The sequence below is a fragment of the Schistocerca nitens genome, chromosome 6 (genome assembly GCF_023898315.1).
Source record: "Schistocerca nitens isolate TAMUIC-IGC-003100 chromosome 6, iqSchNite1.1, whole genome shotgun sequence".
Taxonomy (NCBI): Eukaryota; Metazoa; Arthropoda; class Insecta; order Orthoptera; family Acrididae; genus Schistocerca; species Schistocerca nitens.
Window position 1 is genome coordinate 443541278 of NC_064619.1, and position 18104 is coordinate 443559381.

Genomic DNA, 18104 nt, shown 5'->3' on the forward strand with positions numbered 1-18104 from the left:
GATGTGTGGATTATCCGCGACAGCAGCTAAAACAACTACTTGGGCATCATCATTTGTTGCAGGTTGTGGTGATGTTTCACATGTGGCTGAACACTTCCTGTTTCCTTATTTAATGTAACTATCTGGACACTTTAATGATGTCCAGGATACCGAGCAGCATACATAGCACACGCCCGTTGGGCATTTTGATCACAATAGCCAGACATCAACATGATATCGACCATTTCCACAATTGGTAAACGGTCCATTTTAACACAGGTAATGTATCACGAAGCAAATACCGTCCACACTGGCGGAATGTTATGTGATGCCACGTACTTATACGTTTGTGACTATTACAGCACCATCTATCACAAAGCAAAAAAAGTGGTCCAACTAAAACATTCATATTTCTTTATGTACTACATGAATATCTAATGAAAAATGGGGGGTTCCTATTTTTTTAAAAAGCAGTTGATATCTGTTTGACCTATGGCAATGCCATCTAGCAGGCCAACCATAGCGCCATCTGCTTTCCCCCTTCAAGCTGTACAAGTTTCGTTCTTTGTAGTTTTTTCGTTTGATGCTTATTTCGTGAGATATTTAGCCCGGTCACTATCAATGGACCACCCTGTATATAATGCATATACTATAGTAACCTAAAACAACATATTTTATACAACTTTTCTATTCAGTATGCAATTTCCCCAATTACTGATGACAATAGTATAGTTATTTCACCTGCAAATATTTTATTTAAAGAAGTAATCGACAATATTTATAGACCAAGTGCAAGTGAAATTTCAAGTGTGCTAAAATTTGTTCGTGTAGAGAATGACATAGCTTATTTCAAAGTCCTTATTCTCCACTTTCAACAGACATTTTACTTTTTCCAGAAACTTTATGTTTCAAAACTTATTTGTATTCAAAATTTTTAACTTTCAAAATGTTCAAATCATAAAATTTACTTCTTCCCAAAATTCGATACCATAGTTTTGTAGCCAGGATTTTTCTGTTTCTAAAAATGTATACTTCCACTTAAATATCATGTTAGTTTGTTAATTATTCAATTTTGAAGAGTTGACTTTCTTGAAACTTTTCAATTAATTGTGACAATCTTAATTCATATTAAATTGCTCTCCATAATGTAGCATTGATAATTTTGCTATTTGCTGAGTATACACTCACTTAACTGCCTACTGTATCTTTGTACCCTCTAATTCTGTTGTCTTTTATATTAATAACTAAAATGTAATAGCCCAGTATTTTGCCAATTTATAACTGACTATGTACATCTATAAATATATGTCCCACAGGAAGCCTTAGTCAGTCAGCAGCCAAAAGAATAAATGTGAACATCATGTAATTCTTATATTCAGTCTATAGTTAGCTACCATTCTGTAAAGTTACTAATTCAGTCAGTTAGAGCCACATTAAGTAATATATTATTCTGCCATCAGTGAACTTTGTGAAATACAGTTAGCTGGTGTAGCTTACTAACCCATATCAAGTATCGAGACTCCTGCATGTTACAAAGTTGATCATCAAAAAGGGAACTTGGTGCGTCAATATGTATGAAGGGATCAAAAATCAATTGTGGCAGTACTGTGTAGGCCCTATTTTACTTAACAAATGTTCATCAAGTCCATTAACAGCAAGACAATCATCAAAGAAAAAATTTCCATGAAACTTCAAAGACATAATTGCAAGTCGGTAATATTTCTAGGTCTCCATCTTACTTTACAACAACTTGTCACAGCCATAAAAAATTCAGCTACCAGTAAAGTACACTTCTAGAGGACACTAAATGATTTACTGGTGGTCAATGTCTTTTACTCCATTTATAAATTTCTTAGTAGGATTGACTGATATACATCCTGTTAATAATGTAAAATAATATGAATGTTACACAAAAGCTGCAGTACTGTAATGTGATTTGTGTAAATAAGTGCTCGTTATTTCTTTACTTATCCCACATATTTGAGAACTACTTCACTTACATTCCGTGGAAGGAAAATTGCATCTGTTTTCTTGTATGTAAATTCACTGATGGCAGAATAATATCTTACTTTACATGACTCTAGCTGAATGATTTAGTAACTTTATAGTATGTTAGCTAACCAAAGACTAAATAAGAGAACTACATGATGTTCACATTTTTTTCTTTTGGCTACTGACTGAATGTATGGTGTGTTTTGCATTCTTGGGTATCTCCTCACTATGGATCAATGGAACAAAAAGTATATCTCTCTAACTGTCTATCTTTAAAAAGTCCTAGCACATCAAAATCACTAGGTACAAAGTCAGGGCTATTCATATATATAATTCCAAACATTCCCAGATAAATGTCTATAATAAACTGTGGCCGGCCTTGCTGTGTGAGGGTGGAAATTGTCAGCCAGGTGAATCATGCCCACTGTCAGGAGTCCATATTGTTTGCAGCATATCACCTATCTTAGTTCACACAAAGATTTTATAGTAAGATGTAGCACTAACATTCTAACCAGAGTTTGATATTTCAGTTATATGACACACTGCAGGACTGTTTTGATTCAGGTAGCTAATGATAAATCCATGTCTCATCCACTGCAGTAATTCAAGTTAGAAAATCATCTCCTTTTTCACTGGCATGCACGAGCTCCTGTAGGGATAGACCCTTATGAATTATGTTTAATATGGTCCCATGAGAACAACCTAAGGTATGTGCCATGTCATCAGTTGTTATGCACCAATCGTAACTGATCACTTCCATCACAAGTTGCAATTTGAAATACCTGGAAAACTTCACAGAGCAAACAGGATTATCCATGGTTTTTTTCCAGCTGAATACTGAGAGATCTACTTATAGTTTATTTTAAATGGCAGTAATTCAGTTCTTATTAATAATGTAGCATTTTGAATCTCCAAGAAATTTCACCATTTAACAGGTGTACTGTCAGCCTTTTGTTGGCAGGCTTCAGCATTTTGCTGATGCTAATGGTTTTCTTTTGCAAAAATGATCTTTTTACCTACATGAGAAGTTAGTTGAAAGCATTATGCTGGAGAACATGAATGAATAAGAGCTATATAATGTGTTAATTCCCATTTTCCAAAAGCTGGCAATTATTATTACAGCAAAAGAACCTGGACTTAAACACCACTGTTCTCTGTTGGGAAGACTAAGGAATAAAAGTGAAGCTATTAATAAGGGTTAATACAGATGAAAATAAATATACTGTACTCTCATGGACACTGTAGAGATGGTAACTCTTCTGCCAAACCTGTTCATGACTCTAAGAAAACAGTGTATATCTGAACTGGTGCAAATTATAAAACTCTTGAAAACAGGTTGTTTCTTTAATAAACACTGAAAACTTTAACAACTGCTATAAACTTGATAACATATCAGTGCTGTGTTAACAAATGCATTGCAAATTCTTTCTATATTTCATGTTGGCCATCAAAATAAATGCAATTGGCACGAGTTTCTGGCTCAATTTTGGTCTTTCTTTCCTTGTCAATCTTTTTCCTGAAGTACATGCATCCAGAGACTGTCTACTATGTCTTGATGGGTACTGTCTTCATTGGCTGCACACCTAAAGACTGTGCGAGTTCAAGCTGAAAAAACAAGAAAATTTTATTTTAATTTTTGAGTTAATGAGGAAGGTAATAATATCACTAAGTAGCATATACTGAGCATGAATGTGTTGTAAGACTGGAATGTATGTACTTCTGCCGATCACATATCTTGTCATTTACACTGAGTCACCAAAATTTTCTGAGAATATGAATATTCTATTAGCTGGTTTTTTCATAATTTGCCCCATTAAATCATATTTTGAAGTGGCTATCTGAATGGGAGAAAGGTCTGCATCAATATTTATTTCTTTACTTATTTTTTCAAATTGAAGGAATTGAAGTTGAAACCCCCAAAATTTTAACACACTTTTGATTAGTAAAACCAGGAGCCAGTGGAAGACAGAAGATATGTTAGCCTCCTCACAAATCTGTGGAAGCAGTTATCAAACAATGGAAACTCCAAACTCCAGGTGGAAATATCAACAATGTAGGAAAAGATAGATTGCTGCTTACCATAGTGGACTTAATGTGTCTTCTTTATGGTAAGTAGCAATCTATCTTTTCCAACATTGTTGAAGCAATTATTAAAGTTCTTGTTGTGATATGGTATAGCAGGAGGTGGGTAATCCAAGAGGTTTATAATATTATGAGACATGTCTGTGCATTCAAGTTGGTGAACAGTCGTATGACACATGTTAATGGATTCAAGTTGTTGAACTGAATATGTGACAAATGTCACTGATGATGAATAAGACCACTGACAACAAATGTGTGTTGAGCTTCAAGCAACACTTTAATAGGTACAAAACAATCTGTGCAGCCATAATAAACAATGAGTCATTTGCAAGCTATTACATTCCTGAATGTGAAGCAGAAACTTTTCATCCATAGTTGGAGAAAAAAAAAGTGCCAACATTGCTGCAACATCAAGACATTGCTGCAATATCAAGACATTGCTAATATTTTATTTGACATTCATAAAGTTGTCCCCACAGAATTTGTTCCACTTGACCATACTGTCATTGAAAAGGTTTTCTTCTGAGAAGACCAAAGAAAAGTATTAGGTGAAAGTACCAGTACTCTGAGAGATATAAAGTCAATAATATACATTATAAACTATTATTTAAGTTTTTTTCTACAAAAATCTGACACACTTTGGGTAGCTGTTAGCAGAGCATGATCAGAATGTGCTGGTGTTCATGATGATTAATATGAATAAGAGTTGCATTGTTCATAATGTGTAATTTCACAGGAACATGTTCCATCACGTACAAAGACCAAAGGAACAATAACACAAAGCTACTGCATACCTCATAGACAGCAATGACAAAGATAAAAATGGAGCCAGATTACCAACATTGTAACACTACCACTTCATCTGATGACAATTTCAACTTGATAAGGGAAAGGTGTTGCTCCCGAGCAAGTGGTTTAGTTAATACATCAGCAGGCATTTCTTTTGACTGCTACAATCTCACTTCCATTTACACACTGTTTGATGAAATGTCCTTTAGATGAAATGTCACTCTAGATCATAACACAGGATTTTTGATGGTATAATAGAACTCTGGTTGTTATGAAAAATTATTATAGAATTTAAGTAGTTTAGGCTGCAACATCCTCCAGTTTTTTTGCTTTCCAAGGAAATAATATTTTTTGCCAACAGAAAAGCTATCTCATTTGTGACAACCCAGTAGTTACACCATCTACAAAATTTAAATCAACATAACCAGTTATGTGTAGATCCTTTGTTAAACACAATGCCATAATTCATAGTACCCTTGAGATAATGAAAAACTTTTTTTGCTACTTTCCAACGCACACTAGTAATCTTACAATTATATTGGCTTAAAATACTAGCTGTATAAGATATATCAGGTCTTGTTAAACACAATGCCATAATTCATAGTACCCTTGAGATAATGAAAAACTTTTTTTGCTACTTTCCAACGCACACTAGTAATCTTACAATTATATTGGCTTAAAATACTAGCTGTATAAGATATATCAGGTCTTGTATTAATACTACAACAAAAATACCACTAGTTCCTGATATTGCAGTTGAAATTCATCACCTTGCACGTCCCAAAGCTTTAATGTAGCCCCCCCTCCCCAGGTGTTCCTGCAGGAGTACAATCAAACATATTAAAATGTTTCAGCACATCTGCAATATAGTCAAGTTTTAAACTAGCTTTCTCTGAGTTTCTAGTTGTACATATGTCTAGGCAAGCCTTTCCTTCTCCTAGATACCTGCCACAACTTGTCTTTTATCACATTATTATTACAAAAAGACATAAAAATTGTCTACATACAAAGTAACAATTGCAAGATTGTTAGGTGACCTTGTAATGAACAAACAATTTTCATCAGTATTTGCAACATAACTGATGTCTCAAAGCACAATTTTTGTCTTTTCATTCCACTGTCTAACTGACTGTTTTAAACTGTAAATGGCCATGTTTAGTTTACAGACCTACTTTCATTCCCTTTTGACATAAAACCATCTGGTTTTTTTGTGACAATGTTGTCCTCCAATTAGCCACACAGACAAGCAGTCTTAATATCAAAATGATAAATCTTAAGATCAAGATTCATAGCTACACTACTGAGAGCTCTAAGAGTACTACATCTCATAACTGGTGAAAATGTTTCATCTTAGTCTGTTGCACGGGTTTTCAAACTACATAATAAAAATAATAATTTAGTTTATTTGCTTCCTGAAAAAATCTGAAGTGTCCACATGAGGAGTAACATGTAGCAGGTCCCAAGTAACTGTTGCTACTATGGCAGCATGGTAGACTGTAGTCAGAACATACTATATTACTTATTTATTTCTATCGATTTATAATCAGTTTAAAGGTTATTAGTATTTGCAAGTAGGTAACAAGCCCATATGAGTTCTGATACCTTTTAAAACATCCTCCTTATGTGAGGTAGGCTTTGCAACATTGGTAGTCAAAACATAATATATAGATTGTGAATGAATGTAAAGAAATAGATGTAAGACACAATTTCCAATCTTGTGCCAGGATTTGAAGAATTGTTGATGAAGAAGCAGACTTATCCGTCCCCCTGATTTGCAAGAATAAAATGAAATAACATTAAAAGTTGATTGACATGTATTATATCAAAAGATAACAAAGACATAACTACTCTCATTCTTCTTTAAACAAACTTGTTTTTATTTAACCTACATTTTGAGTTGCATTGGATGTCATATGTGAAAGGAGCCACAGCTGTTTATTTTCAGCTCAAGTAAGCCATGATCCAAAATGTTTGAAAACTGCTGGTCTATAACAAACTTCTGAGTATCTCCCTTAATGACATCTCTGAATGCCTGAGAGTCTTTCGCCCATCTGAAGTATCTTGCATACAAGGTGGAATAGTTTTGTCACAGTTGGCTTTCCCAAAGATGTCAATAATTCTGAGGAAAATTCATCAAGTCTAGTGGATATCTTTCGACTTAAGTTTTTCAGTGCAGAGTCATATCCTTCTTGACATATCATGTTTGCAACCTTATTTTCTCTGGTTCTCATTGTCATAAGCTTTGTGCATCAGTCTTTCATGATTTTCACATACCACTAGTCAAGGCACAAGTGCCTCAGTAATGAGATTTGCAATCCAAAGAGAGCTGTATTAGCATCTATGTTGGAAGGGCTCAAGAATAGGAATTTTTTTATTGGAATGGTCGCTATCATACTATTAGTCATTTTCACTTTTACTTGATATTTTTGCAACTACACTGAAGAGCCAAAGAAAGTGGTACACCTGCCTCATATCGTGTAGGGACCCCATGAGCATGCAGAAGTGCCGCAACACAACATGGCATGGACTCGACCAATATCTGAAGTAGTGCTGGAGGGAATTGACACCATGAATCCCGCAGGACTGTCCATAAATCCATAAGAGTACAAGGGGGTGGGGATATCTTCTGAACAGCAAGGTGCAAGGCATCCCAACTATGCTCAATAACGATCATGTCTAGAGTTTGGTGGCCAGTGGAACTGTTTAACCTCAGAAGAGCACTCCTGGAGTTACACTGTAGCAGTTCTGGATGTCTGGCGTGTTGCATTGTCCTACTGGAATTGCCCAAGTCTGTCTGAATGCACAATGGACAGGAATGGATGCAGGTGGTCACACAAAATGCTTATGTATGTGTCACCTGTCAGAGTTGTATCTAGATGTATCAGGGGTCCCATATCACTCCAACTGCACATTCGCCACACCATTACAGAGCCTCCACCAGCTTGAACAGTCCCCTGCTGACATGCAGGGTCCATGGATTCATATCCGTACATGTCCATCTGCTCGATACAATTTGAAATGAGACTTGTCTGACCAGGCAACATGTTTCCAGTCATCAACAGCCCAATGTTAATACTGACAGGCCCAGACATGGCATAAAGCTTTGTTCATGCAGTCATCAAGGGTGCACGAGTGGGTCTTCGGCTCAAAGCCTATACTGACGATATTCTGTTGAATGAGTCACAAGCTGACACTTGTTGATGGCCCAGCATTGAAATCTGTAGCATTTTGTGGAAGGGTTGCACTTCTGCCATGTTGAACTATTCTCTTCAGTCATCGTTGGTCCCGTTCTAGCAGGATCTTTTTCTGCCTGCAGCGATGTTGGAGATTTGATGTTTTAACGAATTCCTGATATTCACAGTACACTCATGAAATAATCATATGGGAAAATCCCCACTTCATCACTATCTCAGAAATGCTGTGTCCCATAGATGTGCGCTGACTACAACACCATATTCAAACTCACTTAAATCTTGATAACCTCGCATTGTAGCAGCAGTAACCGATGTAACAACTGTGCCAGACACTTGTTGCCTTACATAGGCAATGCTGACCACAGCACCCTATTCTGCCTGTTTATGTATCTCTGTACTTGAATATGCATGCCTATACCAGTTTCTCTGGCACTTCAGAGTATAATTTTATGAGAGAATAATGCTTGTGGAAGTACTAACTCAAATGAACTGGAAAAAAATTTACCAAATGTATGTGAATTCATAAATTTTATGTGGCATCAATAAAATTCTCATCCATTTTAGCACTGTTTATTATGGATGTAAATATGACATCACCAAAATGCATATTTCAATATCTTGTCCTAAGTTATAATACACCCTAATGAACTTTTGTCTATTTTAAGAAGCAGATGTAGCCACAAACAAAAAATGAATAAATAATAGAGGGAAGACCTGGGTAAGTCCAGCATAGAATGGAGAGAGGGATGAATTGCAGAAAAGTGTGTTAGAAAAGGTGATGCTGGGTTAGAACCAATAGATAGGCGAGTGGTGGGCATGCTGGAAGGAACACAAGGAAATAAGGAAACATTCCAAAGAGAAGATGGTATGGATTACAGCAGGGTTTCATTTCCACCAGTCCCTCTCCCTCCTTTTCTCAACTCCCATTTATTTTCAATCCATTTTACTCTAGTCTCACTACATGAATTAATGCTACACATCGCTCTTCTATTCTGTGCCAGCCCTCTTTTTGGAATTAGTTCATATATCTTTCTCCTGACCTGTATCCTTCTCCTGAACTCTCCCCCTACTTTCTCTCTCTATGCTCCTCCCAGCACATTCATCCTCCAACTTACACCCTGCACATACCTACTTACTCCAAACCAGAGTCATTTTCCCAATCCTCCTCTTGTGGCCCCACTCCATACCCTTCCATTTCTTCACCACCTACACCATTCAAAATTGCTGTTTGCTCCAATTAGGCATGAGTAGCTGGTGTTTTATTGTGGTTCTTCACACACTTGTGATTGACAGACTGCTGATTTTTCCCACTAAACTCTCTACATTCACCTTCACACGTGACGTGCATTTTGCAATTTAGGAAAAAAATGCAGTGAAATTATATAGTTCCTTTATGTACCAGCATACAACAAAATGGCATGTTCATATTAGAAGTGGAAATTAATTAAAACAAACAATAATGAAAAATCCAAGATTGCCCACTACACTTGTATCACTAATCAGTACTTCTATAAAGTACATTTCTGTCCTTAACTTTTGACTGCACGAATCATTACCTGACATTTCTCTGAATGCTGTTTTTTTTCTTTTTGTTTCCATCATCCAACTTGCTCGTCTACAAATGTTTCTCATCATTATGTATGTCAAAATGTACAAGTGTGCACTCAAAAAATTCAACTTAAGGTTTCATTAACTTAGTGTTTTCATACTGACCCACTGTCAGGGCATTTTGAGAGGGTGGGGAGGCAGCGAGAGAAAAATTTGGATCAGAGAGGGGTACTGGTATCATGTGTAATGGGTGTTCATTACAGCCATCTGTGCAGGAAGGAGTGCAAGAAAATCACCTCAGCCAGTAGAGTTGATATGGCTGTTACAAAAATATTCCATTTGTTCTATATGTGACAGTGATGTTAGCAGAGGGTGGGGAGTGGGGGGAGAGAGCAGCATACATTCACTGCAGCCGCTATGCTTGATCTAACAACTGTTCATAAAAATTCCCGATCCTAACATTTTACAGATATTAAAATCTTAGTGAGTTAACAGGATTTCTCACGAGGCTCTGTTTCTACATCTATTACCTATCTTGAGGAATTGAAAATGTTTATCTGAAAAGAACACTACAAAACTAGATATTAATTAGGACACATTTTGGTAGCAAAGCTCTATCTTTAAGTATCATTCATCGATTTTACCTTTCAAAATCACTCCCAGAAATGCAACATCATTAGTAGTTTCAGATCCAGATCTCACCTACATAAATACATGGAAAAATGTGACAAAGTCACAGAGCTTTGCTAGTGAGCTAAATTTCCAGACTGACAGCTGAAAATAGCGCTAAGTGTGATGCAAGTAAATTGACAACTGTATTTCTTATACACGCATGTTGTTGTTGTTGTTGTTGTTGTTGTTGTGGTCTTCAGTCTAAGACTAGTTTGACGCAGCTCTCCATGCTACTCTATCCTGAGCAAGCTGCTTCATGTCCCAGTACATACTGCAACCTACATCCTTCTGAATCTGCTTAGTGTATCCATCTCTTGGTCTCCCTCTACGATTTTTACCCTCCACACTGCCCTCCAATACTAAATTGGTGATCCTTTGATGCCTCAGAACATGTCCTACCAACCAATCCCTTCTTCTAGTCAAGTTGTGCCACAACTCCTCTTTTCCCCAATTCTATTCAATGCCTCCTCATTAGTTATGTGATCTACCCATCTAATCTTCAGCATTCTTCTGTAGCACCACAATTCGAAAGCTTCTATTCTCTTCTTGTCCAAACTATTAATCGTCCATGTTTCATTTCCACACATGGCTACACTCCATGCAAATACTTTCAGAAATGACATCTTGACACTTAAATGCATACTCGATGTTAATGAATTTCTCTTCTTCAGAAACACTTTCCTTACCATTGCCAGTCTACATTTTATATCCTCTCTACTTCGACCATCATCAGTTATTTTGCTCCCCAAATAGCAAAACTCATTTGCTACTTTAAGTATCTCATTTCCTAATCTAAATCCTTCAGCATCACCCGCGTTAACTCGACTGCTTTCTATTATTCTTGTTTTGCTTTTGTTGATGTTCATCTTCTATCCTCCTTTCAAGACACTGTCCACTCCGTTCAACTGCTCTTCCAAGTCCTTCGCTGTCTCTGACAGAATTACAATGTCATCGGCGAACCTCAAAGTTTTTATTTCTTCTCCATGAATTTTAATACCTACTCCGAATTTTTCTTTTGTTTCCTTTATTGCTTGCTCAATATATGGATTGAATAACATTGGGGATAGGTGTCAACCCTGTCTCACTCCCTTCCCAACCACTGCTTCCCCTTCACGTCCCTCGACTCTTATAACTGCCATCTGGTTTCTGTACAAATTGTAAATAGCCTTTTGCTCCCTGTATTTTACCCCTGCCACCTTCAGAATTTGAAAGAGAGTATTCCAGTCAACATGTCAAAAGCTTTCTCTAAGTCTACAAATGCTAGAAACGTAGGTTTGACTTTCTTTAATCGAGCTTCTAAGATAAGTCATAGGGTCAGTATTGCCTCACGTGTTCCAATATTTCTGCGGAATCCAAACTGATCTTCCCCGAGGTCGACTTCTACCAGTATTTTCCATTCGTCTGTAAAGAATTCGCATTAGTATTTTGCAGCTGTGACTTATTAAACTGATAGTTTGGTAATTTTCACATCTGTCAACACCTGCTTCCTTTGGGATTGGAATTATTATATTCTTCTTGAAGTCTGAGGGAATTTCGCCTGTCTCATACATCTTGCTCACCAGATGGTAGAGTTTTGTCATGACTGGCTCTCCCAAGGCCGTCAGTAGTTCCAATGGAATGCTTCTACTCCCGGGGCCTTGTTTCGACTCAGGTCTTTCAGTGCTCTGTCAAACTCTTCACGCAGTATCTTATCTCCCTTTTCGTCTTCATCTACATCCTCTTCCATTTCCATAATATTGTCCTCAAGTACATCACCCTTGTATGGAACCTCTATATACTCCTTCCACCTTTCTGCTTTTCCTTCTTTGCTCGGAACAGGGTTTCCATCTGAGCTCTTGATACTCATACAAATGGTTCTCTTTTCTCCAAAGGTCTCTTTAATTTTCCTGTAGGCAGAATCTATCTTACCCCTAATGAGATAAGCCTCTAAATCCTTACATTTGTTCTCTAGCCATGCCTGCTTTGCCAATTTGCACATCCTGTTGATCTCATTTTTGACACGTTTGTATTCCTTTTTGCCTGCTTCATTTACTGCATTTTTATATTTTCTCCTTTCATCAATTAAATTCAATATTTCTTCTGTTACCCAAGGATTTCTACTAGCCCTCGTCTTTTTACCTACTTGATCCTCTGCTGCCTTCACTACTTCATCCCTCAAAGCTACACATTCTTCTTCTACTCTATTTCTTTCCCCCATTCCTGACAATTGTTCCCTTATGCTCTCCCTGAAACTCTGTACAACCTCTGGTTTACATGCATACGTTTCCCATTTATGCTAACAATCATACTGCCCTATGAACTAGATCTATAGCTGGTCTGTCTATCTTCTTTGTAGCAAAAGGCTGTAGGTATAATTACAATAATATACATTTATTGTTGTATTTGTATGTCTCCAATTCTCCTCACCCACTCTCTCTCTCTCTCTCTTTCCATAAAGTGTTGGATCTACTCAGTAATTTTCATTGTTGATACAATATTATTTAGCCAAAAAAGCAGGGACTACTAATGGATTGAAGTTAATACTTTCTCAACAAAAATTTCCCTCAAATTCAACAATAGAGTTGTTATATAAGGCATTCAGTACTAACCGATGCCTTGAGTTGGTTCTCATGGTATTGAATTCCTCCTTGTTTTTCGACAAGTTTCATGTTATTCCTCTCAGGATCACCTGGTACAAGAACTGGCTTGCTAGGATTAGCCTGAAAAATAAAAATTATAAATAACAACAACAACAACAATAATAATAATGATAATATTTATGCGTCCATAACAACTTTACAGGCTTGAACATCAAATTCGCTGTATGTTTACAATGATAATATCATGCCACACAAATAATTAATACATAAAACACATAACAATTTAGATACTACTGTATACATGTTTACCATCATTAACATACTGCAGTGTACAATATCAGTACTATTGGTAATGGAGTTCAGAAAACTTTTAGGGAGTACAAGCATTTTTTTTTTTAAATTAAAAACTGTGGCTACTTGCCCTTAAAAAGATTTCCATAGAAATGCTTCTTGTATTTTGGTAATCTGTTACAGAACTGCCTTACAGCTGCCAGTAGTCTGTGATCTATAGCTCTCTCGTTACTCAATATTGTATGATTATCACACCTCGTTCTTATACCATCGTTATGAATGTCTCTATTCATTCCACTTCTTCAATCTCTGTTACATACATAAGTGTCTTAAGGGCATAAAATGAATACACAGTCAGTAAATTATACTTGATGGTGTAGTCCCTACAGGGTTGGTGTTTGCTTATACAAGCATTTAGTGTAACTGCTCTCTCTTGAAGCCTGAACATCTTATCCATGTAGACTGAGGGTACCCAAACTACTACCAATACATAGCATAAGAATTATATGGAGTTGTTATATTTGTGAGACATTTTAGCAAGTAAATATAGCAGCTAAACATTTTAAAGATTCAGTTGATACATCTGTTCCATGTAAGATGTCTATCAGTCACAATGCCTAAAAATTTATATTTATCAGATGTTTTAGCTGTAGATAGTGATTCAATGTTTATGTCCACTTGAGACTGGCAGTCTGGCCTCAGCAACCAGAGACACTGATAACGTGTGTGTGAGCAGTGGTTGTGGTTGTGCGAATGTGTTGTGTTTTCTACTTTATAAGAAGGCCTTTTGGCATAAAGCCCTGACATGTAACAGTCTTTTTGTTGTGCCTGTCCGTGACTCGGTATCTCCTGTATATGGTGAATAGCAATCCATCCTTTTCATATTTTCACTATTCCATTCTGGGTTTTCCATTGTTTGAGGCTGGGTGTACGTGTGCTTTAACAAGAACATCATCTTGAAGCATTACTTGAAGAATGTCATGTATTTTTAAGTACAAAATTATTTCAAAATAATTTCCTTGCACCAATGTGCACTCTTTTATTAAAGAAATACTTCAAGTTGTCTAAGAAAAATGTAATGAAATGTGTATGGACTGTAAATTCAGACCACCAATGTCACAGAAATAAGCCTACGGCTGAAACAAATCAGAGAAATTGTACATTCATATGTTTTAAGGAAAAAGCAAGGAGCAAATTTCTCTCAGAAAACTGGAAGTCAGTTGTTTTCTTGTCTCCATTGAACTGAGCAGATGTATTTTGTGTCAGTATCCTTTGTGGTAGATATAGATTTATAATTAAATATGTTAAAAATGGGTTACATTATTATTTTCATTTGTAAGTAAATGTTCTCCTCGCAACGATTAAGTTGTATATGACTAAGGTTTTTGTAATATTTCTTTCAGAAAAGCTAGATGGAACCATGAGCTCAGCTGTTCATGGTGAAGAGATACAATGTGCCAAATGCAATTCACATTCAGCCATTGATTTCATTCTGCTATTAGCAAAATGAGTCTCTGACAGATCATTTGACAGTGACTTTCAATCATTTGGAGCAAATGCAAATTATTTGTGATCTGACAACTGTCTCTGAACTGTAAATCTGCTGCTCTCACTTCTGTCAAATTAAGGCCCCATAGAAGTGACAGTGGTGTTAAATTACTATGTCTCATAAATGGTAAAACCTTAAGGAGTCAATTTTATTCTGAAATGATTGCATTCCTTTTATGTGTATATAAAATGCAGTAGGAAGAATGTGCACCATCATCAGCAATGACCACTGCTTCATTGCTCAGTAAGAGAGAGATTAAATTCATTTGACAAGTAGATTTTTTTTTTTTTTTTAGAAATTTTGCTACTCTTTATTTAGATACTGGAGTAAAACATGTCAATCCTAACAGTCTTGTCCTTATTCAGTGTAAGTTAATTCATGATAAGATATTCCACAAGTATCTTTATTGAAACTTCCTGGTAGATTAAAACTGTATGCCAGACAAATTCAAACTCGGGACATTTGCCTTTCGAGGGCAAATTCTCTACGGACTGAGCTATTCAAGCAAGACGAACTGTTCTCATTGCTTTACTTCCACAAGTACCTCATCTCCTACCTTCCAAACTTCACAGAAGCTCTCCTGTGAAACTTGCAAGACCAGCACTCCTGGAAGAAAGGGTACTGTAGTGATATGGCTCAGCCGCAGCCTGGGGGATGTTTCCAGAATGGAATTTTCACTCTGCAGCAGAGTATGCACTGATATGAAACTTCCTGGGAGATTAAAATTGTGTGCCAGACTGAGACTTTGACCTTGACCTTGCCTTGCCCGTGGAAGGCTAAAGTCCAGAGTTCAAGTCTCAATCCAGCAAACAGTTTTAATTGTTATTATTTTTTATTTACAAACAAGTTCCATAGGACCATATTGTGGAACAAATCTCCAAGGTCATGGGACGTGTCAGTACATGAAATTACAACATAAAAGTAATTGAAGATAAAAATTAAATGTTTATGAACCCATAAAAGTCAAGCCAAAAGGTTAAGTAAACAAAATCAACACTACAACATGCATCAACTTAATATTTCAAGAAACTCCTCAACAGAGTAGAAAGAGTGACCTATGAGGAAACTCTTCAGTTTCAATTTGAAAGCGCATGGGTTACTGCTATGATTTTTGATTTCTTGTTGTGGTAGCTTACTGAAAATGGATGCAGCAGCATACTGCTCACCTTTCTGCACAAGAGTTAAGGAAGTCTGATCCAAATGCAGGTTGGATTTCTGCCAAGTATTAACTGAGTGAAAGCTGCTTATTCTTGGGAATAAGCTAATATTGTTAACAAGAAATGACATTAAGGAATATATATATTGAGAGGCCAATGTCAAAATACCCAGGCTCGTGAACAGGGGTTGACAAGAGGTTCATGAACTTAGACCACTTATTGCCTGAACCACCCGTTTCTGAGCCAAAAGTATCCTTTTAGAGTAGGAAAAGTTACTCCAAAATAACATACCATACGACATAAGTGAATGAAAATAAGCAAAGTAGACTAATTTTTGTGTTGAATGATCACTTACTTCAGATATCGTTTGAATAGTAAAAATGGCAGCATTAAGTCTCTGAACAAGATCCTGAATGTGGGCTTTCCACGACAGTTTACTATCTATCTGAACACCTAGAAATTTGAGCTGTTCAGTTTCACTAATGATATGCCAATTCTGTGAAATTAAAATGTCAGGTTTTATTGAATTGTGTGTTCAAAACTGTAAAAACTGAGTCGTACAGTGATTTAGCATTAGTTTATTTTCTGCAGGCCATGAACTTACGTCATGAACTACTCTATTTGAAACCAAGCCAATGTTGCACACAACATCCTTTACTACCAAGCTGGTGTCATCAGCAAACAGAAATATTTTAGAGTTACCTGTAATACTAGACGGCATATCATTTATATAAATAAGGAACAAGAGGGGCCCTGACACTGACCCCTGGGACACCCCCCACTTGACAGTACCCCACTCATACCCCACATCACAGCCATTTTCAACACTGTGAATAATGAGCTTTTGCTGTCTGTTGCTAAAGTAAGAGGTGAACCAATTGCGAGCTGCTCCCCGTATTCCCTAATGGTCCAACTTCTGGAGCAATAATTTGTGATCAACACAATCAAACACCTTAGTTAAATAAAAAATGCCTAGCATTCAAAACCTTTTGTTTAACACATTCAGTACCTCACAGAGAAAAGAGAATATAGCGTTTCCAGTTGTTAAACAAATTCTAAAGCCAAACTGTACATTTGACAGCAAATTGTGTGATATAAAATGATCAGTTATCCTTACATACACAGTCTTTTCAATAACTTTACCAAACACTGATGGCTTAGAGATAGGTCTAAAATTGTCTACATTATCCCTTTCTCCCTTTTTATGAATCAGCTTTACTACTGAGTACTTTAATCGTTCAGGAAACTGACCATTCCTAAAGGAAAAATTACAAGTATGGCTATTACAGGGCTAACACATGCAGCACAGTAGTTGAAAATTCTGCTAGGCACTACCATCATATACATGACAGTCCTTAGTCTTCAGTGATTTAATTACTGACTCAATCTCCCCACTTGTCTGTACCACATAGGAGTATTTCAGTCATCAATCTCGGAAAGGCATTTGCCAAGAGTGTTATATGATTCCCTGTAGGTATTAAATTTTTATTTAATTCACCATCAATGCTCAGAAAATGATAGCTAAATACTGTACATATATCTGACTTATCAGTAACAGAAATATTTTTACTACAAACTGACTTTATATCGCCGATCTTGTGCTGCTGAGCAGACACTTCCTTCACAACTGACCATATGGTTTTAATTTTATCCTGTCCTAATAACATTTTTAAGCACCTTGCAGTGCTGTTTGTGATCCCTTCTAACATTTTGATATAATTCCCACTTTGTTCTACATGATAGCCTTATCCCACTAGTCAGTAACCCAGGCTGCCTTTTATAGCTAGTACCCCATTTAGAACATTCTAATGGAAATCAACTCTCAAAGAGCATGAGAAATGTATTAAGGAAAGCATTATATTTGTCATTTATGTCAACAGAACTATAAACATCCTGCCACTCTTATTCCTTGATGAGGTTTAAAAAACTCTCTATTGCCATTGGATTAACTTTCCTACATAGTTTGTAATTATATGTGACATTTTTTTGAGTATAAAAGCCTTTTCATGTTAAAATTTGTGCATCATGGTCTGAAAGGACATTCACCCTTTTACTAACAGACTGCCCATCTAGTAATGAATAATGAATAAAACTATTGTCTATGGCTGTACTACGGTTCACTTGCACCCTAGTTGGAAAAACATAGACTGCATCAGATCATATGAATTTAGGAGATTTGCCAACATCCTTTTTCTTGTACCATCACATACAAAAATAATACTGAAATCATCACACATAACTAATTTCTGGTACTTTCTATAAAGTAAATCAA

The 18104-nt window shown here is 36.4% G+C and overlaps 1 protein-coding gene across 1 annotated transcript in view; it reads right to left on the reverse strand.

The window, feature by feature from the left end:
• Positions 1-3296: 3296 nt before the first annotated feature.
• Positions 3297-18104, reverse strand: part of LOC126262299 (uncharacterized oxidoreductase YjmC-like) — a 285251-nt gene continuing 270443 nt past the window's right edge. Inside the window, exons 9-10 of the mRNA XM_049958838.1 lie at positions 12845-12955; positions 3297-3576 (exon numbers count right to left, since the gene is read on the reverse strand). Of these exons, the coding sequence (XP_049814795.1) occupies positions 3517-3576; positions 12845-12955 (171 nt within the window). The 3' untranslated portion in view covers positions 3297-3516. The remainder of the gene's footprint in view (positions 3577-12844; positions 12956-18104) is intronic.